General features: G+C 36.7%; 1 protein-coding gene across 12 annotated transcripts in view; it reads left to right on the top strand.

Moving 5' to 3' along the window:
• Positions 1-22,613, top strand: part of LMNTD1 (lamin tail domain containing 1) — a 512,641-nt gene that overhangs the window by 435,026 nt on the left and 55,002 nt on the right. For 2 of the 12 annotated variants that reach the window (XM_078075783.1, XM_078075782.1), the window contains exon 11: positions 1,087-1,150. The exons of 8 other annotated variants lie outside the window; for them this stretch is intronic. In XM_078075783.1, the coding sequence (XP_077931909.1) occupies positions 1,087-1,104 (18 nt within the window). In that variant the 3' untranslated portion in view covers positions 1,105-1,150. Of the gene's footprint in view, positions 1-1,086; positions 1,151-5,502; positions 6,449-22,613 lie in introns of those variants that run through there. 2 more of the 12 variants (XM_078075781.1, XM_078075780.1) reach the window with 2 other exon arrangements.

Raw genomic sequence — 22,613 nt, 5'->3', positions numbered from 1 at the left:
TGGATATTATTTCTTTGTAATCAAATACTGGCAATTTAACTTGATAATTCTTTTGCACTTTCAGAGAAATAGAAAAGGTTAGGTATGACTGAGTCGCTTTTCCTGTAGTTGTTTTTTTCCAGAGGAACTTATTATTGTCTGTACCTAGAATATTATTTTGCCTTCTTATCTTTTATTTTACAGGGAAAAAATCCATCTCATTTCTGGACTAGAAGTAATTTGTATTTCGTATCATTTGAGCACTATTTCAATTTGATACTCTAGTTTTCTGTGTAAAAACTGTATTTAAACAAATTGACTTTCAATCCCTGCCTAAGCATATAGAATGAGGGAGGCCACCATATCTGTCACTTCATTCATCACCAGGGTGAAGGTGGCAAAACTGGCAGGCTAAGCAGCATCTGCTTCTGTCCACACACCATTTCATGCATCCCTCATGATGCAGCCTGATTCCCATGCCTCCCTTCTCTAGCTACTCCATCATTATGGTAGCTGTAAGTGTAGAAAATAGAGAATTTAAGGAATTTTAAAAGCTGGTAAAATTACCCTGCAACCTCAGTTCTTAAAAATATATATTTCAGATTGACATTTCTTCTTAGTTTTGATTAATTATGTCTTGAAATATAGGTTTCTTTTTAAAATGATTCACTGAAAACTTGAACTTAATATTCAAATATTACTTATCAAGTGGTTTTTGTTTTTTGTTTTTTTAAGATTTATTTATTTATTTGAGAGAACGAGAATGAGAGAGAGTACATGAGAGGGGGGAGGGTCAGAGGGAGAAGCAGGCTCCTCGCTGAGCAGGGAGCCCGATGCGGGACTCGATCCCGGGACTCCAGGATCATGACCTGAGCCGAAGGCAGTTGCTTAACCAACTGAGCCACCCAGGCGCCCCTACTTATCAAGTGGTTTTTAAACCCCTTGTTTAAAGTTACCATTAAATAAATGTCCTTAAACCTTAGATGTCTCCTTCAAATGAAAGAAAATTATTTTGTTCATAGTCTATCCCAGGATTTGTTTTAATGTGAAAACTCAGTGCTTGGAATATTGGATTTCCAATCTCTCTTCTTTTTGGGGGCTTTGCAGGGACCAAGAAAAATATGACATCTGAGTTACAAAAGCAAATAGGCAGTCAACTCAACTTCTAAAGGTAAGCAATAGTATTGCAAATTTGCCTTCTTTGCTGAAAAATAAGAAGACTAAAATAATTTGCAGATATATCTTTCAGAGCCATCAGGACATGGATTGTTCTCATATGTTCTGTAATCATTAATTTTCTGATAAATATTTATGTTGCTTTTGGATCCATCAGTTTTTGTCTTCCTTTGTTGTATGATAAACTTTCTAAGAATGGGAAAGAAGGAAATACCACATCTTTACTTTTTGCCCTATATCCTCATGCTATCCTTGTTGGTGGATAAGTAAGAGCAATTAGAATCCAGAGTCACTTCAAATGCCCAAAAAACATTCTGCAACTATACCAATACATTTTAGTTCTTATGTGCAACACATTATTAATAGTATAAAAAATTATTCTGGTTAAAGAGACTGCAGATGCTCTATCATTGTGTATCTCATAAATGGCAATGAAAGGGAGGATTAGGAACTCTGACGTCTGCTACTCAGTTGATAAATAACCTTGTATCATTTAACCAGTCACTTCCTACATTGCTTCATCTTTTTCATGGTATTAACATCAAAGTAACTGAGGAAGATCTCAGTGGCTTTCTGTTTTGTTAGTGGTTGTGTTTAAACTGTTCCCCAAAGAGCTGATGACAAGGTGTTTTTTTTGTTAAGGATTCCTTTTCTTCAGTATTCTTCTCTAGTTTACATCCTTTGTTGCCCTAGTCCATAACTGATCTATTTACATGTTTCCTTGCTCTTTTTTTCTGAGTAGGCTTTAGGTTTATTCCTTGGTTTAAGAATAAAGCTATAGCCACCCGATCCTAAACTTGTTAATATGCTAGACTCCACTGGCAGAAATGACTTAATTTTACCACTCCACAAAGCCTGTTAGCCTTTCATAGTGCCCCTTACTACCCACATCTGTGTACCAACATTTCAGTTTTTCTAAATTGCTCCATTGTCCCAATTTCTTTCAGATTGTCTCTCCCTAGATTTTCCTTAATCCTCATCTTCTATTTTTCTGAATGTCACCTACTCTTTTACAAGTCCACTCTATTTGTGTAGTATCATTACCCTTGAGCTTCCAACTTCCTAAAAATATGATGGTCACAGTTCTTCTGAGAAGCTTTCTTCTCAGACATTTCCTAAAGGACATTGGGAATGTAAAGAGATTTTTTTCAACCACCTCATTTTATAGCAAAAGAAACTGAAGTCTATAGAGATGAGTTAGCAAAATTCACCTCATAATCAACCACAGAGTCAAAACTAAATCTAAGGTCTTTCAAAGTGCAAAGAACTGGAGAATCCAGCCTTAGTCCCCACTGATATAATTCCGGCTCTCAGAGGTCTACCTTCACTGGGACCCATTTCCTCCAGTTAGTATAACCATGAGCAGAGTGTAGTCGAAATGCAAAGGAGGGGATCTGAAATCCACCCAAGATATTGGCAGCCAGCACTTCTACAATTCAATTACCTTTCATTTCTTTAGCCAGGAAGGAATTATACTGCATATGAGTTGGAAAGGGGACATGTTATTATATATAAAAACAGGGAATTTTGTTGTTGTTGGCTTTGGTTGGAAAAAAAAATGTTTTGAATCCTCTCATTGGATATTGGATAACATAATTTTGGCAAAGGTTTTAGCTTTTGTTGGTCTTCTTCAGTTATTTTGCTTAACTTCCATGGTCACAAATTTATTCATTGATTCCCCTCTGTAGGAGATTCTTTGGTAGGTTTGATTTTTTTTTTTTTTACCCACCCTGTTTTGAAAAGTTCCAGATGGCTTAAGATGCCTTACTTCTGTCTTCTCAGAGCCTCCACCCCCATCTGGTGGTATATTTAGGATTGACCATCAATGTGCCCTCAGAATATTTCTGAAGTCTTTATTGGGAACAAAATTTTATTTTATCTGTCAGTGAATAACTTTTATATGGTAGTCAGCTCTGAGTCTAGCATGTCTACTCATGGAAAATTGTTCAGAAACTAAGTCATCTTTCAGTTCTCTTTGGTATTCATGACCTTTCCTTGGTAATTTATAATGCTATATACTCATATAGCATCTCATGGTTTTCACATTATCTTGTTTGAGCCTATGAAGTAGGTAAGGCTGATTTTATCTCCCTTTTATGGTTGAAAACACTTTAGCTCAGAGAGATTCAGTGACTTGCCTAAAGTTACTTAGATAGTAAGTAGCAGAGCTAAGACTAGAATCTTAGCAAGCCAGCATTAAGATTGTCTTTGTCTTGGGTGCCTGGGTGGCTTAGTTGGTAAAGTGTCTGACTCATGATTTCAGCTCAGGTCATTATCTAAGGGTTGTGAGATTGAGCCCCACATCAGGCTCTGTGCTGGGGGTATGGAGCCTGCTTAGAATTCTCTTTCTCCCTCTTCCTCTGCCCCTCCCTCCAATTATTGTCTTTGTCTTATTGCCCCCCCCCCAGTTGTCTGAAAGGAAAAATAACACATATTAAGAAATAGGAATAGAAAAGAGACATTTTTATTCATAAAAAAAAGGAGTTGGCTATCATGAGAATCTTAAGACTGCTCCATACAGTAAACAAGATTCAGGTCTTATTTCCAAAACCGCTGATTTAACAGAGTGCTAATTATTGGTACAAACAGCAAAGCAAAGTTCATTCTCAGGGGTCTTTGACTGCTAATCACATCTCTGTGCTACAACTGATTAAAACCATGCAGTTGTACGTGGAGTCACAATTCTCAAATGCTCTTGCTCAGTACTTTGCAAGGATTGTGTGGGAGTTCTACTGTGTGACTAATGGGCAGTGTAGGTGGGTGATGCCACAGAAGCCACAAAAACAGAAATTTCCATGAGTTAGAGTTAGAGAACTCTGGAAAGGCCAGGTGATTTCCCTTTGTCTGCCACTTGCCATATGAACTCAGACTTGCTAGGAGACACTGAAGAATCTAGAGGGAAGAAAGAGGAGGGGAAGAAGTAAGATTCATTACCTATCACCGGCATTGTCCTCAAAGTATCCAATTGCTTAGGACCTGGGAAGAAAGCACCAAAATTGCAAACACAGGGTATTAAATTCATAACTGGTAAAAGTGCTTATACCTAGGAGGCACTCCTAACAAAGTTCTGGTGATAGAGTCCTTCCATGAACTAAGCTATGTTCACACATCGCTTAGGGTTCTGAATGGCCCAAACTGTACAACCCAAACATGAGGTGTCCTTCTAAGCCCTCCTAGGAGCCTTCTTTGGGACCCTGACAAGAACCTTCCATAACAATTTCTCCTCTTGGGGCCACTTTTTTGAGCAATGAGTCAGTATTTAACAGCCCAGAAGGACTAATATTTAACACTCTTTAATATGAAACCTTGCTAAAGAAGTCTTGAAAGTCTAATGGTTAAATTTTCTGGTGTCAAATTTTTTTTATCTATACTTTGTTGTATATTCCTGCCATTTATTTATTAATATATTTCTCCTCTCAGCCCTTAAAGTGCTGTTTCCAAAATTCTTCAGTTGAAATTTCATGAATATTTGTTTCCCCCAACATCCTTCCTTCAAAGTTTGTCAGCCACCTTTTTCTCTCTCTTCCCAGCCTAACCTTACAGTGTCACAGTTAAGTTGCAAGGGAGGAGTAAAAAGACCTGCAATCTAGACTCTCCACCATGTGAGGTCACAGGTGTTCCAGAGTTTAAAGAAAACTAGATGCCTGTGCAAAGGTCTCCAGTTCCACTTCCATAAAGGAGGCATAGAACATAAACTTCTCAGACTGTGAGGTCTCCTGTCAAGATCCTTGGAGAAGACTCAAGCAGTTGCCCACAGAGAGAAAGGAAACTTTCCCCTTTTTATTACATTTTTATATGTATTACCTGGTACATTTTAAATCCAGGGAACATCTTAGACATTTAATGGAAAAGATAGTGAGGTACTATTCAAGTCCCATCAAGAAGGAAATGAAGGGCATGAACATTTCAAAATGGGTCATTAGACTGGTTGCCTCAGAACAATTTTGATCTTCATATTTAAGACCAGAAGTAAACAATATCCATGACCAGCTAATGAAATAGCTATGTTGCTTAACAATCAAAGAGTCCTCTACATCATAAATCATCATTAAAACTGTAACTTAAACAAGCACACATGTTACAGAATTGATTTACAAAAGAGGAAAAAAAATGAATAATCCTTTCACCTTGGCAAAGGTTGAGGTATCACAGAATAATTTCCTCCCTTCCATTATTGTCCTCAATGAGTATGTTCAAGATCTACTATTTTACTGCCATAATCTTAATTTAAGATTAAGGCAAAGGAAAGATTCTAAACATCTCAACTTTATATTCTATAACAATTTCAGCATATTTGCAGTCTGTGTTATATTTCACCATGCATTGCCATTTTATTTTTTTGTTCAGGACAATAATATCCAAATCTAGAGAATACAAGGATGCCCAACATGTCACAGACAGCCTTCCACAAAGGAGAGGAAGCCAGCAGCAAGCAAGAAAATGGTTTCTTTTCGAAAAGATAATTCTTCCGGACTTTACAGTAATCTTTTCTAAAGAAGGAAATAGAGTTTGTGGTCAAGTTAAACCATTTGTTTGCTAGGCTGTTAAGAAGAGAAACATTGGTCAAAAGTAAAACCATCCCAGTCTTCACATTATGCACATGATGTTCCCCCATCACTAATTTCTGTTATAACCTGCCTGGCTGTTAGGTCTACCATCCCACCATTTCTGCAGAAGCATTTTCCAAAAGCACATCTCAGGAATTCTGAATCTGTGGTCTGTCTGATTCTTTACACTTGGAATCTGGTCTGTCTCATTAAAGCATGGATTAACTGAGCTTCCTAATGACTGGAAGTAGTAGATGAGGTTTCCATGGAGTAACTAGTTGGGAGTTTTTAAACCTGCCTACACTTACCTCAAATTCATCCAAAATCTTGTCTTCTAGCTGCAGTACTAAGTACAAAATCCCATGGATGGGAAATGCCAAGAATGTTTCAACTAATCTGAGGGAGCACTTTTTTTTCATATTCTTATTCCTTATTCCTTAACAATCTTATTCTATACCTATCACAAGTATAGAATTTAAAAAATAATGAAATTTGCTCATTTGTAATGTTGACTTTCTGTGTAGTCAGAAGGTATGATTGTTTCCGTTTCTGAGAAACACATCCAATCTATACCATGTAAACCTGCTTAACTTAATTTAACTTACATTGATGTATGTGTATATACATAGCATATGAAGAAAGATGGGGCATATACAGTCCTAGAATGTGAGGAGTGAGAAAAGTAAGGATTTTTCCCAGTATCTGTTTAAAAAAAATAAAGAAAAGCAAAATAACCCAAAAACCCATCCAGTGGTGACATTGAATTTTGTTTTATTACATTCAAACACCAAAAACTAAAATACTTCATTTTTTAAAAAGTCATATACCAAGGGACTCAAACACATACTTGTATACCAATGTTCATAGCAGCATTATTCATAATAGCTGAAAGGTGGAACCAATGCAAGTGTCCATCAACAGATGAATGGATTTTTAAAATGTGGTATATACAATATAATGATATTATTCATTCATTGAAAAATTAAATTCTAATGTATGCTACAACATGGGTAAACCTTAAAAATGTTAATGCTAAGTGAAATAAGCCAGACACAAAAGGACAAATATTTCACGATTCCATTTATCTGAGGTACCTAGAATAGGCAAAGTTATACAAGTGGAAAATATAATACAGTTTACAAGGGACTAGAGGAAGAAGGGAATGGGGAGTTATTATTTAATGGGTATAGAATCTATCTTTTGGGATAATGAAAAAGTTCTGGAAATAGTGATGATGGTTGTATAATACTGTGAGTGTACTCAATGCCACTGAATTGTCCACTTAAAAATAGTTAAAATGATTTAAAAATACCTTTAATAAAATCTGATTAGTATTTCCAAGGCAAAAAGTAAACATCATATGCCAGTCTAAAGCATTTCAGAAGACATACATTGCTTGACAGAAAAATTTGTCATATACTTTTTGATTTAATATAAAAAGGATTCACATTTACCCCTGCATAGTGATGCAACATAAATATTTTCTTGCCACCAGGCCACACTGATCACATTATTTCCTCATTCTTTGGACATTTAGGAATAGACTTGCACATTTTTGGAAAACTCAATATTACCTTATACCACTTTGAACCATTAAGTATGATCTTTGAATCAATCGTATGTTGGCTAAATGTGTAGGCTGTTCTGTCTTTTTCATGGTTACCATGGAAACTGTGTAGTCATGGCATTATAAGGAGACTACAAGGGCATCAGAGAGTACACAATAAAAGTTAACTTATTTCATGGTTTACAATTTCTTCCAGCTGTCTCCATTTGTGATTATCATGTTCACATTGGGAGTATAAATATACAACCAAAAGGGCTCCAGTAACTATAGCCAATAAGCGATCTCACCCATAACAGACTTCCAACCTCCTTTCCTCAAAGATTTGGATAGAAACACATGAAAGAAGTGGCATGTAAGCTTCAGGTGTTTTCAATTATTTCCCTCATATGAGCAAAGATTTCCTAATGCAAAACATGTTTCAGTTCAAATAGTTTTCCTTAAAAGATTGTGTAGTTTCAGAAGAATTTCATCTACATATTCCTAATTCATTGACACTTCATCAATAACATAATATCTCCTCTGATCTCTTCTTTAAGATCATTTCCTCTCTGGGTGGTCAAAAATATGGTACATTTAAGTATTGTTTACTTTTGTGAAGTGCACTTTTTAGAAAGTGTATAACCTTTTGCCCCTGCAAGAAAAAGAAATAAATACTCAGTGCTGGGATTTGTAGTAGATTCCTTGTCAGTTAAGTCACCACAGAGTGTTCTAGCACAATGCCCCAACTATTTTCCTATTTAAGGACTGTCAGTTTCTCTCTAGAATCGTATAGATGGGGGAAGATAGACCCACCTTTGCTGGTTATAAATCATTAACTGCCTAAATGCTCAGGCAAATCCCTGAATAGTCAGGGATTACAAAGAAAGAATGTGGGTTTGGAGTATTTTGTTTTCCTGAGTTTCTATGAGTGAAAGTGACAACATTGTCATTTAGGCTTCAGCAGCCTGACATAGCAGTGAGCTCTATCTTACAGTTCCAGAAATTTGCCACTTCATTATTGCCGTCTGCAAGTTAGCAGCCCCACTCTGTTTGTAATTATTTTATAGGAATTATGAGGATTACTTCGTAAAGCATTTGAATAATGAACATTGCTAAATAATATTCACTGTTTAGGGAAACAAATTCATCTACAGATGGATGAATTAGATGAATTACAATGAAAAAGAAATCCAAAACCCTACCTACTGCTGAATATCCTCCAAGATAGGTGAACATTTTAAGCCCTACCTCAGCACATTCTCCCTGTCCCCTCCCCTTTCTGTCTGTCTCTTTCTCTCTCTCTCTCTCTCTCTCTCTCACACACACACACACATTTTATGATTTTGGCAGGAAATAATGAAAGATAATTGTGAAAAGGTAAACACTGTTCTGATGATGAAGTGTTTTTGGTTAATTGCCAATGAGCTTTGAAGAGGAATCCAAATTTTCAGATCAGTATCAGGGCTAGAGTTCTTTTGGGAGGTAAACTCCTGCTACTCTTGGCACTTTATCCCAAGTCCAAGTAGAGGAGGCATTAGAATCTAACCATCTGAGCAAGTTTTAAACGTATAGCAACAATACAACTTTGTACTTACATAATAAAAATGGTTACCACTCATTTATGTTTGCAAAAATACTGGTTTGAAATATATCTATATAGACATATTCACAACATATACATATTATTTGGAATACATTACAAGACAAACTAGATACAAGTAGAAATTTTGTTTCATTTTTAGAGTTTCACTTTCCTAATATTTTACTTTTCTTATGCTAAAGACCCTTTTAGTAGGTTGAATGCCATGAAACTACCAGCCTGTAGTTTATATTTTACCACGGTATGAGAAAATGTAAAACTTTTAAAATATCATAGGAACTAATTTTCAAGTTTATTTCTCATATTTCCTGTTCTACTAAAAACAGGGGAACTATAAGGAGCTTGGGGATGGTGATAGGTAGGAAAACATCTACTCCCAAGATGGCTCATTCAAATGGCAGGCAAATTGGTGCTGACTGCATGTTCGTGCCACATTGGCTGCTGCATAAGGCAGCTTGGGCTCCCTCATGCAAGTTTTCTAGGTTCCAAGAGTGAGTGTCCTAAGAACCAGGAAGTGGAAGCTACCAATGTCTTAAGATCTGGATGCAGAAAATGACATGGCATTGTGTCAAGAAGTTATAGAGCCTATATTTCAGGGGAGAGGACATAGACATCACTTTTCTAAAGGAGGCCTAAGAATTTTGTGGCTGGTTTTAAAACCAGCACTATTTGTAAATCAGCAAGAAAATACGTACTTCTTTTCAATTTGATCTTGTCTTTTTAATCTCAAGTGGGAATGTCTGCCCCAATCTTGAAAAATAAAGTATATCCCCTGAACCAGTTGAATCCTGATATTTCAAAGAATCACAACAAAACAGGAAAGAAACTGTGACATCCTCATCTTTACTTAAGGTATATTGCGAGTTTAATTGAAAAAGGGAAATCTGTTTGAAATATTGCCCTGAAACAATAATGGGCTATAGAGATTATAAATTACCTCTTAATTTCTTGCACCACCTTTCTAGGACCCCTCAATATCTTTCTCTCTTTAAATCACTAAAATCTATGCAGATTAGCTGGAGATATATCTTGAAGGGTTGGTAGTTGTCTAGCTAGTTTGCATTTTGCAAGCTTATTTTTCCCTGTCATGCATTCTTAATCACCAAATATTTTTTGAGCATCTTTTATATGCTAAACACTGGAACTTTAAAAATACATGATTCATGGTTTTATGGGGTTCATATATCAGTGGGAAACATGCTTGTAACAACAATAACAAAAAATCAAAGACATACTACAGTAAAGCTAAACACAACATCCTGTGGCTTCTTAGGAATGAAGAATTCCAGATAGGTGCCATGGAGCTGATTTTAAGAAAAAAGTGAAGATGCTTCAGGCACATGCATGAAGTAAATGCACCAGATGGTTTTGAGAAATGACCATTTATATTGGTGTGCGTAGAATATGGAATGAAAGGAAGAACAAGGAGATGAGAGTAGGAAGGTAGATTGAGCCAATCCTGAGCTTTGTGTTCTGGGGCCAAGTTTGAACATTATAGAAAGGAAATAGTAATTCCAGATTCGCCTTTGGAATTGTCAGTACATGGGAAAGTGAGAGATGGAGAGAGAATTTGTTCCACTATAATATGGTGGCTATTTTTCTAAGAAACCTTTTCCAAACACACTTTTTATAAGACTTGCTTTAAAAAAAAACAAAAAATTTTTTTCAATGAGAAAAAAATACAGAGTAGAGCATTTCTAGGTACACACATATAAGTTACAAAACCTAAAAGTCATTGAGAAAATGCAGTGTTTGATTACATCTAGCTTTGGCTTCAGGGTAAAGATCTGTCTTTACTGTCAGGATAAGCTTCTTAAAATTCTCCTTACCTCCATCATCTACTGTTAGAACAAAGCATACAAATAAATACTCGAAGAAGGTAGCCAGGATTTGTGTGATGGAGTCCCCATCCTCCAGGAATTTAATGTTAAAGCCAATATCAATCTGTACAATTAACTCATGTTACCAAGTTAATAATGGCATATTTTCCAATCTCCTTTGTGAAAATATGCTACTGAGAAATCGTCATATTCAAGGAGCTGTCTCAGGAATTGAGGAAGGTATTTTATTAAGGAGAAAGATTGGAGGTGTGAACCTCAGTTGAAAAGTTGGCTTGAATTATTCTAACCCTATGTTACAGAATTTTCAGGTAAAAACTTCATGGGGGATGGGGAGATAATTCTAATTTTAAAAAGACTTTTGAAAAATGTGCTAATAACAAAAACAGACACATAGATCAGTGGAACAGAATAGAGAACCCAGAAATGGACCCTCAACTCTATGGTCAACTCATCTTCAATGAAGCAGGAAAGACTATCCAATGGAAAAAAGACAGACTCTTCAACAAATGGTGTTGGGAAAATTGGACAACCACATGCAGAAGAATGAAACTGGACCATTTCCTTATACCATACACAAAAACAGACTCAAAATGGATGAAAAACCTAAATGTGAGACAGGAATCCATCAAAATCCTAGAAGAGAAGACAGGCAGCAACCTCTGTGACCTCGGCCACAGCAACTTCCTACTAGACACATCTCCAAAGGCAAGGGAAACAAAGGCAAAAATGAACTTTTGGGACTTCATCAAAATAAAAAGCTTTTACACAGCTAAGGAAACAGTGGACAAAACCAAAAGACAACCGACAGAATGGGAGAAGATATTTGCAAATGTCTTATCAGATAAAGAGCTGGTATCCAAAATCTATAGAGAACTTATCAAATTCTACATCCAAAAAACAAATAATCCGATCAAGAAATGGGCAGAAGACATAAACAGACATTTCTGCAAAGAAGACATCCAAATGGCCAACAGATATGTGAAAAATGCTCCACATCACTTGGCATCAGGAAAATACAAATCAAAACCACAGTGAGATACCACCTCATACCAGTCAGAATGGCTACAATTAACAAATCAAGAAACAACAGATGTTGGTGAGGATACAGAGAAAGGGGAACCCTCTTACACTGTTGATGGGAATGCAAGTTGGTGCAGCCACTCTGGTAAACAGTATGGATGTTCCTCAAAAAGTTGAAAATAGAGCTACTCTACAACCCAGCAACTGCACCATCAGGTATTTACCCCAAAGGTACAAATGTAGTGATCAAAAGGGGTACCTCCACACCAATGTTTATAACAGCAATGTCCACAATAGCCAAACTATGGAAAGAGCCCAGATGTCCATCGACAGATGAATGGATTAAGAAGATGTGGTATATATATATAATGGAATACTACTCAGCCATCAAAGAATGAAATCTTGCCATTTGCAATGACATGGATGGAACTAGAGGGTATTATGCTAAGCAAAATAAGTCAATCAGAGAATGACAATTATCATATGATCTCATATGTGGAATATAAGAAACAAAACAGAATCATAGGGGAAGGGAAGGAAAAATAAAACAAGACAAAATCAGAGAGACAAACCATAACAGACTCTTAATCATAGGAAACAAACTGAGGGTTGTTGGAGTGGGGGATGGGGTAACTGGGTGATGGACATTAAGGAGGACACATGATGTAATAAGCACTGGGTATTATATAAGACTGATGAATCACTGAACTCTACCTCTGAAACTAATAATACACTATATGTTAATTAATTGAATTTAAAAAAATAGATACTAACCTTTTATCAAAAAAAATAAAGAAAAATGATGCTAATAAGAATGACCTATATTTTTTTAAACCTGCACTATTAGTTTTGCCAAAGTGAAAATTAGCTCATATATTATGGCTCAAGATCCCACAATGATGCTTACTCCCTATAGTTTGAAATCTGAAGCAAAATCTAAAGTATGTTAAATCTTCTTGTTGATTTCTGGTCACATCATGTTTCTTGCTTCTGTATTTATTTGCATATTACTGTCTCAATTAGCATTTTATTTTTATGTAAATTGCCAATTCCTTAAATGTTCCCAAGGACTCTTCCTGCCCCCATCATGGGAAACCCCCATCTCTTGGGGGTTTGATTGTTGATTGTTTAGGGGTTATGTTCCCCCTGGTCACTAATTCCTCCTGCTGAATTCTCCATGTGCTGTTCTTGTCTTACCTTCTCCATGTGCTGTCCTTCCCCTCAAGCTGAACATTACTGGATACTACCAGAATCAGGCTGAATACTACCAGAATCCTCCACATCCCAAGTACTTCCTACATAAGGCTGTATGTGTCCAGCACACATTGTATTGGGGCAGTAGAGAGGATTTGTGTCACTTAGTCTACAGCACAGCAAAGAAGTTAGATCTGAATGTTTATCATGTATGTTCTGAAGTTTTTGGGACATTCCCATACCAAATTCTGCACCCAGGGGCACCTGGTTGGCTCAGTCAGTAGAGCATCTGACTCTTGATCTCGGAGTCGTGAGTGTAGACATTACTTTTTTTAAAGATTCTGCACCCAATTACAATGTGTGAGTTTTTTCCCCGCACCAAGGAATTCTCCAACCCTAGTTGGGTGTCTTACAATTTAACTCAATTCTAACACTCTCTACCTGGAGATAGCATCAGGTCTCACATGTTAAGGGCTCAGTTCTACCTGACTGCCCACCGCCCCACCACCACTTCAGATGCCCCCTCAGAAGTTCAGGTTGTCACCTGTTCTTCTGACCCACTGGTATCCAATGACCCCTTCCTTGAGTTAGATTAATTCACTAAAGCAGCTTGCAGAACTCAGAAAAGCATTTTACTTACTAGATTACCAGTTTATTATAAAAGGATACAACTCAGGAACAGCCAGATGGAAGAGATGCATAAGGCAAGGTATGGGGAGGGGGCACAGAGTTTCCATGCCCTCTCCTAGAGCATACTGCTCTCCTCGAATCTCCACATGTTCACCAACAAGGAAGCTCTCCAAATCCTATTCTTCTGGGTCTTTATGGCTTCATTACAAAAAGGCATGATTGATTATATCATTGGCCAGTGGTAATTGATTCAGACCCACCCCTCCTCCCCAGCAGTCAGGAGGGTGGAACTAAGCCCTCTAATCACAAGGTTGGCTCCCCTGGCAACCAGCCCCCATCCTTAGATGTTTTCCAAAAGTAACTTATTAACATAACAAAAGCTCTCATCACAGGAAATTACAAGGGTTTGGAGAGCTCTTTGCCAGGTATGGAGATGAAGATCAAATACGTATTTCTTATTATAAATCACAATCTCATACCACCTCTGGGAGCTTCTCAAGGACACTGCTCCCATAAAAGCATGTTGCTTCATCAACCTTCCTTCTTAGCTCCATTTCCTTAGCTTCCTAGTCCAGTTCTAACTCTCCAACCACCCCAACACCTCCATGATTGACTTTCCTATTACTTCTCTTATGGAAAATTACTCTTTCTAGCTTTTTTGTTGTGGTTGCTAAATAAGTCAATCTTCTCTCAAAACAAACCCTGATTTCAAATTTATTAAGTAATGTCTTCTGCACTCTGTATTATATCCATTGGCCCATTCTCTAATCAGCTTTTGATTTTATCAGTATAAAATGCTGAAATATTATTTGGACATGTTTGCTGGCAGTTTCATTTGGTAATTATTTTTGTAGAAAGAAGAGGAAAAACCAGTTATTGAACACCTACATTGTGCAAGCGATTGAACTAGATAGCTCTCATTTTATCCTCAGGCAACATTGGCACTCAACCCCAGCAGTCAACTAGAGCTCAATTGCAGTTGCTTTATTTACATCTGGCCAAGTACTCTATGGCTCATCTCTGTCAACTATCTACTTTCATTTCACTTTTTACAAAGGCATGCAACTTTGCCTTCTGGTATTCTGGAGTGGTGCTAGTCAAAGATTAGTCTGTAGACAGTTGCACTGAATCACCTGGAAATTTATTAGAAACTCATCACCTTAGAATCAGCTCTAGAGGTACTTTCTATCCCTAGGTGGTTAGTATGCACATCAATGTTAGAGAAGCACTAATTAGAGAACTAAGTATGTTACTAAGATTACAGAAGCTTTACAAATACTTCCTGATTAAGTTCTGTATTCAACCAAGACTGCTAGCTCAGCATAAGAAGATGTTGATGACCCTATATCTCCAGAAGAAAAAGCAAAATAGTTTAATAATGCAAAAGTAAAGAGAAAGGAAAGGCTTTAGTTCTGAACGTAAGCTATTCACAAAAATTTTAAAAGTAATTTTCATCTTCCAAATTCCCTTCCATACCCCCCATTAAATAAGATTTCCTTTTGTCCACACCTTAACTATAAATGCTTCATTTTTAACTTTTATGAACTTACCCGTTCTGTTTAGATAATAAATCATTCCTTTTGTTCCTTGGCAACTAAGGAATATATCTGCCTTAAGATTTGTAATTGCCATGTGTTTCAGAAATGATATCCTTGAAGGAAGTATTATGGTTTAAATTTCACTTATGTTAGGAAAATTTTACAAATATAAGTAAATCCTCTTTGAAAGTGCCAAATGGAGTTTTTACTAGTTCTTTTATAGCTAGCAAAAAACCACTATAGATGTCTGTCATTATCTATAGTGTTTCTTTGCTAGTTGCAGGTTTGTTTCCTTATGTCTTGCTATCTTTTTTAAAAGGGGAGTTTAGGGGGTAGAAATATGAAATAGTGTTAGAGAAGAATAAATTACACATTATAGACTTTTAGGGGCCTATAAACTTTTAGCAGCACCTGGGTGGCTCAGTGAGTTGTATCCAACTCTTGATCTCAGCTCAGGTCTTGATCTCAAGGTTGTGAGTTCAAGCCCCATGTTAGTCTCCACTTAAAAAAAAAAAAAGAAAGAAAAAAGAAAGAAAAGAAAAGAAAGTAAAAACTTTTAAATGTTCAACAAGTAGGGGGAGCTGAGTTGGGTGGAGGAGCAGGAAGCTCAAAAGGATATTTGCTGAACTGGGTTTTTTTATTTAAATTCAAATAGTTTCCAAAAAACTAAACTTCCTGGTTTTCTTTAGATTTTATCAGCAACGTTTTCACAATCTCTCTTTGCTATAAAAATAGATCTAATACATTATTTCCAATTATACTAATAAATTTATAGCCATGTCATAAAGATATTGAAAGCTATAGAAATAAGTACATTTGAAATCAGTACATACAATCTTTATATCCTGGTTTTTTTTCTTCCTTTTGTTTTTCAATAATATCATTGGATTTTCTTGTAATTTTATCATAAGCATGGTACATGTTGTCTCATAGTCTTCATAACTACTTAAAATGACCAGTGTGTCAAGTCTCATAATTTATTTATCTATTCACCTCAGGATATTCAAATCATTTCCCAAATATTTCCTGTTATAAACAAAGCTTCAAGAAACATATTTGTGTGTATTATTATTTCTATATGTTGGCTTATTTACTTGGTGTACAAAAATGCTAATGGACATATTTATTTTAAAAATAATTTAGAGAGAAGAATTTAACTTTAATTGAAAACTCTAGTTGAATAAAATATGAATATTTTCTAAATTTAACTCCCCCATTCTTAACTCCAAAAAATTCTCGTATTTCTTTAAAAAAAAGAAATTCCACAAGAAAAACTTAAAAGTAACTATCTAGGTTAACTTAAATACATTTGCTTTTTTCTGTCAATTACCTGGCAAATTTGAGATTAATCCCCTCTCTGATTGAACTTTGCTTTGCACGAATAGACACAATCCTTAAGGTTAATCAGTACAGTTAAAGCTCTTGGTCTTCCAAGTCCTATTTAGTTCTCCAGATTATTTATTTCAGCAAAGAAATATTTTAACCAAGGGTTAAATGGTTAGAATCTTAATTCATAAATTTTGTGGGGTTACTACCCAAGAAACTTTAGCTTCAAGCATTAGCTATTCATTTTTAAAGGACCACACTGCTATTTCTTATACCCATTTTATTCTCTGCTACTTGTCTTAGATTTTTAAGTATGGTGTCAAAATCCAAGGGGAATAAAAAATTCTTAGATAAATGATGAGCAAACACTCTAAAGTTAAGAGAGCAATGTTAGTGGATTATGTGACAATAGTTTTACAAAGATGTCACTGCTTTGAAAACCTTAAAGATGATTTACCAAATGAAATGGTTAATGTAAGTGAACACACATTCTGAAGTGCACTGTGGCCTGGCAACATTCTCGTCTGTAACACAGAATTTCTGGGCCTCAGAATAGCGTTCAGAATGTCGTTGACAAATGATAATTAATTTAATTGTGAACAGCTGTTTCCTGGGCCTGTGCCTTTTCAAGTGAGGGGGTTGAACATAATAAACACAATCACCCAGCTAGGCTCTAGGAGGATAGGAGTTCAGAGACATGAGAGGTGCGTCTTCTGAAAAAATTGAAAATGTGATAAATTTCACTTCCTGTTTCTTCATTTTAGAAGGAACTACTTGTCTTTATCTCTTACATTTTATTAGTGATTCTCACTGGGAACATTAGCAAAGGATCCATCCAGAATTTAACTGTTTTTTTTTTTTTAATAAGGAAAAGAGACACTCTTAAATCATTCTGAAAAAGTACAATGAGTCAATGTATAAGTATTAATAATGTCTTATTGTGGCAGTTAGATTTGTGTTAAGTCCTGGGCTTTAATTTTTTTTTTTTCCTCATGAAAGTAGATTGTCTTACAACTTCAAGATTAATGATCTCTGACGACTGTAAAAAAATATAATTACTGGGAAATGTAAAATTAAAGATAACGAAAACTGTTGAGGCTAGTGTGGTTCTGGAATCAATATGAACTGTTAAGTTATTAGGTCTCAACATATCTTCTGTTGATTCTAATCACACTCAGACAATTAATCACTTTACCTCATAACTGTCAAACATGTACTGCTGACAACAGCCATTTTATAGCCTGAAGTTTAGAGTATGCAGAATTCTTTTTTTAATGTTTGTTTTTTGCCTCTATTTTGTTTTCATACATATTCTGAACTGTTTTTGCAAATTGTTTCACTTTTATCTAATCACCCACAATTAGCTATTTTCCATTACCACACAGAAAAATACTGCTGAAGAGATTTGAGTTTCAGAAAAAAAAAAATATATATTGCTTGACTTATAGCCTTTAAATGAAAACCCAGATGAATTTATTTTCAACTTTCTTTATATCTTGAGATATATCTGACCTTGAGCAACACGGGTTTAAACTGTGTGGATTCACTTATCATAGATTTTTTTCAATAAATACAGACAAGTACTGTAAATGTATTTTCTCTTCCTTATGATTTCCTTAATAACATTTTCTTTTCTCTAGCTTACTTTATTGTAAGAATACACTATATAGTACCTACAACATAAAATGTTAATCAACTGTTATCAGTAAGGCTTTCAGTCAACAGTAGGCTATTAGTAAAGTTTTGGGGGAGTCAAAATATATTCTGATTTTCAACTGTATGGGGGGTCGGCGCCCCTACTAACCCTTGTATTGTTCAAGGGTCAGTGTGTGTGTGTGTGTGTGTGTGTGTGTCTGTGTATGTGTATGTGTGCACGCAAGCATGCATATCAGAAGAAGAGACAATATATTAATAAATGTTGGTGACTTAAGTATGTATCTGCTGACCTTACTGAGTAAACTAAGTAGTTATTTAAGTTTTGATTTAAAAGGAGTCTTCAGAAATCTAACTGTTCAAAATTTCTTTTTTTTTTTTAGATTTTTTATTTATTTGAGAGAGAGCAGAGTGAGCAAGAACACAAGTGGGGGGCAGAGGGAAAGGGAGAAGCAGGCTTCCCACTGAGCAGGGAATCCAAAGCGGGGCTCAGTCCCAGGACCCTGGGATCATGTCCCGAGCCAAAGGCAGATGCTTAACCAACTGAACCATCCAGGCGCCCCTACTTGTTAAAGAATTTCTTCCTCTTCTCCTCCTCCTTCTCCTCCTCCTTCTTCCCTATAACATGGACCAGCTTTCAGTTGAATCACTAGCAACCCTATTGAACCATGAGGTGACCACCTGAATGGAAGTCATGTGCTTAGGATAACAGATAAGGAAAATAAAAGCTTGGATCACCAATACTATCTTAAGGATATCATAGTATATCCCCAGACCTAGAGAGAAATAAACTATATCGGGCTTAAGTCACTGTCATTTTGTCTTGTTTCATCCTGTTTTGTTGTAATGTGGAGCTGAACATGATCTTAGCTAATACACAGAGACGACATGGCCATTATGGAATACGCAGGAGAACACCACTGAGCTGGCACTCACCCACCACACCCTGGCCAAGACAAATTAGAATTAGAACACATTTGTGGGAAAACAGCAGTTTTAAATGAACTTTTAACATAGGATTATAAAATATTATGAATTGACTTAAGGATTTCTTACCAGTGGGGCACCTGGGTAGCTCAGTCAGTTAAGCATCTGCCTTTGGCTCAGGTCATGATCCCAGAGTCCTGGGATCGAGCCCCGCATCAGGCTCCCTGCTCAGTGGGGAGTCTGCTTCTCCCTCTCCCTCTGCCCTCCTCCTGTTCGTGCTCTCTCTGTCAAATAAATAAATAAACTCTTTAAAAAAAAGGATTTCTTACCAGGAAAAGATCACCCAGATTATGGTCTATAATAAAAAGCAGAAAACTCCATCATAAATTTCCCTTCTTGGGGTACCTGGGTGACTCAGTTGGTTAAGCATCTGGCTCTTGATTTTGGCTCAGGTCATGATCTCAGGGTCATGAGATCAAGCCCCACGTCAGGCTCTGTGCTCAGTGCAGAGTCTGCTTGAAATTCTCTCTCTCCCTCTTCCTTTCTCTCTGCCCTTCCGCCTGCTCATGCTCGCTTACTCTCTCTCTCTCCCCCCCCCACCTGAAATAAACAAATAAATAAAATCTTTTTTAAAAATAAAAAATTTAAATTTCTCTTTTCAACCAAAGGAGCCCTACCCATAAATGTAACTTTCTTGATACTTAATACTCTAATCATGTGTTTGCAGTTTTCTCTATTCAAAAAGTAAAAGAGGAGGTAGTGGTGTGTACCATTGACAATGTATGCTCATAATATTTTATTTTTATATAAAAATAAAATGGTAGTGAAGTGTAACTTTTAGTTCCAAGAAAATATTTTGCCATGTGTTCAACATGTTCTTCTTAAATAAAAATAGTTGAATTCCTTTTATAGTAATGTCAAAGATAAAGATTATTTTAAAAACACACAAGTTCATAGCAGCATTGTTTGTAATAGCCAAGAGTTGCAAAGAACCTTAAATAGTCTGGCAACAGCATAGAAAATCTATGGTATGTATGGTATGTCCAAGGGATGGGACACTATATAGTAATGAAAATGAACAGCTACACACAAATACATAGATGAACTCACAAACACGGTAAAAGTAGCCAGATATAAAAAAGTACATGCCATGTGAGTCCATTTATGTAAAGTTCAAAAGCAGGCAAAACTAATCCCCCATGTTAGTAGTTAGGATAGTGATTTCCTTCATGGGAACCAGTGATGAGGAGGAGGCAAAAGGGGCCTTCCAGGGACCTGATAATTCTTCATCCTGTACTCACTTACAAAAATGATAAGTCCACCTGCTAAAAATTCACCTAACTATAAATTTATGATTTTGTACCTTTGCATATATAAAATATACTGAAATAAGAAATTGACTTGGATAAAAGCAAATCAAAATAAACACCACCTAATTCTGATTTTTCCCATCCTTACTTCCTGAATCTAAATAAGAAGTTGGAACATTCACCATCCTACACTGTAGCCAGCACCAAGATTTTGAGTGACACAGTAATCACCTCCTTTCCATCCTTTGTTTTTCCTGGATAGTCTCATTTTTGAATGGGAATCACCTGGTCCCTATGAGTTCCTTTTGTATCTTCTCTAACTTCTCCAGTATCGCATTTGGAGGATTATTGGGGGTGGTGGGGTCTCAAATTCTAGATTTCTCCCCATCTGGTTTCTTTTTTATCCATTTTTTAAAAGTTGCTCCCATTGGCAGACAGAGACTTCATCCTATTCAGTAGCAGCCCTAAGCAAGTAGGCCCAGTCGCCGGGGACAGGTGCTGGCTTTTGCAGTACATATGCTGGTTGTGACTGACCCGTGGCCATACATTATCCTAGTGGGTTATTACACTTGGAGCTTTCACTTTATTCTTTTTCTCCCCCATCCCCCACTAGAGCTTTCACTTTTAGCTCATCTAGAGGGGTTAAAAAAATTAATGTGCTATAGGCTTGGCATTTAAAATTTATTATTATTATTATTATTATTATTATTATAAATGTTTTCTGCACCCTTGCCATGCTTTTAATAATTGACAACAGAGCTCTAAAAGCCACCATAGCCAGGCCCAGAGGACCTCTAGCGAGAAGGACATAATGCAGTCCACGGCAGCATCCTGTGGGAGCCTCAGGAGGCCTGCAGACCCTGCCCTCATGCTAGGAAGGCCTGATCGGCAGTGTGACAACAACACCATCCCTTCTTCAGGGAATGAGGAGAGGACTTTGGCCTCATCCCAGGGGTACACTTATCTTCACATAAATTCCTTTGTTGATAAAACAAATGACAAAGCAAAGATGTGGTTGATAATGGTCACCACTGTGGCATTGAGAGTGGTCTGCCAACCTTTCTTAATGTTGTAATTCTTTATGCAAGTACCTTGGGGTAGGATGGGCTGGTCTTGTTGAATTCAGCGCAGGAGAGGAGCCTTACCACGTGAGCTGCTCCCCTCCCACCAGCAGCTTCTAAAAGGGCTCTGCAGGGGACACAGACACACTGCCCTGAGTCTTTGTCCTGATAGAATGGTATAGTTCCCAGGCCACTGGAAGAGCAACTTCCCAAATCCAGTCTCTAGTGGAGGCCAGACTGGTTGTGTAATAATCACTTATAGAATTGGTCAACATTCAGATTGCCAGGCCTGATTAAATTTAGTGGTGGGTCTTAATTATACAAGAAATCTGGATATTTAACAAGGTTCCCAGGTAATTCTGATGCACAGACAAGTTTGGTCCATGGGCATGGTCAGGACAAAAACCTACACCCATGTTTCTGAAAGTAAGGACCAGGGACCATCTGCATCAGTCCCCTGCGTGTCTGGGATGTGCATATTAGGTCATGGAAGATGACACTGAGAAATGGCTCATGGGGGCTTCTTTAGTTGAACTGAACAAGGACTTCCCTGTATTGAAAGTCGGGTGCTGCTGGATCTGGAACCATTTCCATGTGAATCAAAGTTCCTATCCACAGTTTCCCTGATAGAGTTTCTGAACTTTGGGCAGGGCCAGTTTCCCTTCTGAGAGACCCACTGGTGTCTTTGCTTAATTTGCTTACTTCATTTCTTCTCTCCTCTTCGCCCCTCTAAGAATCCTTTATCTAGGCTTACGGTTAGAAAAATCAGCTAGGACTTATTCATGTTCTTCCAAGTCTCTCATTCTTGGATCTCTGTCAAAAAGTAAAGTTCCTTTTTTTTTTTTTCTATGATCTGCTGAGACCTCCCTTTCCCAAGACATGAAGTTGGAAAACTCTAGCTTAAGGTAGAGAAAGGGCTTCAGTGTATAAGTAAAGGCAGAGGGAATACACACCAATTCTGGTAACTTTCTGTTTCTTGAGCTAGTGTTAGGCACACGGGTGTGTTTAGTTTAAAAAGACACGTTGATTTGTGCATCAGTACACTTGTGATTCATGCACTTTTATATATGTATATTATAATTCAATAAAATTTACAATAAAAATTTGCTGATATCTCAAAATATTATTGTGGCCATAGGCAGATTGGTTGATCAATTGGTAGAGGCAAACAAATATAGAGATACAGGTATATTCTGAGTAAAAATTGTTATTGGAAATTGTTTCAGTATTTTAAGTACAAGTTATTTTTAATTTCTTCAATTTAA

The sequence above is a fragment of the Halichoerus grypus genome, chromosome 6 (genome assembly GCF_964656455.1).
Source record: "Halichoerus grypus chromosome 6, mHalGry1.hap1.1, whole genome shotgun sequence".
Lineage (NCBI taxonomy): Eukaryota > Metazoa > Chordata > Mammalia > Carnivora > Phocidae > Halichoerus > Halichoerus grypus.
The sequence above is the reverse complement of the archived record's forward strand: the minus strand, read 5'-3'. Positions and strand labels throughout refer to the sequence as shown.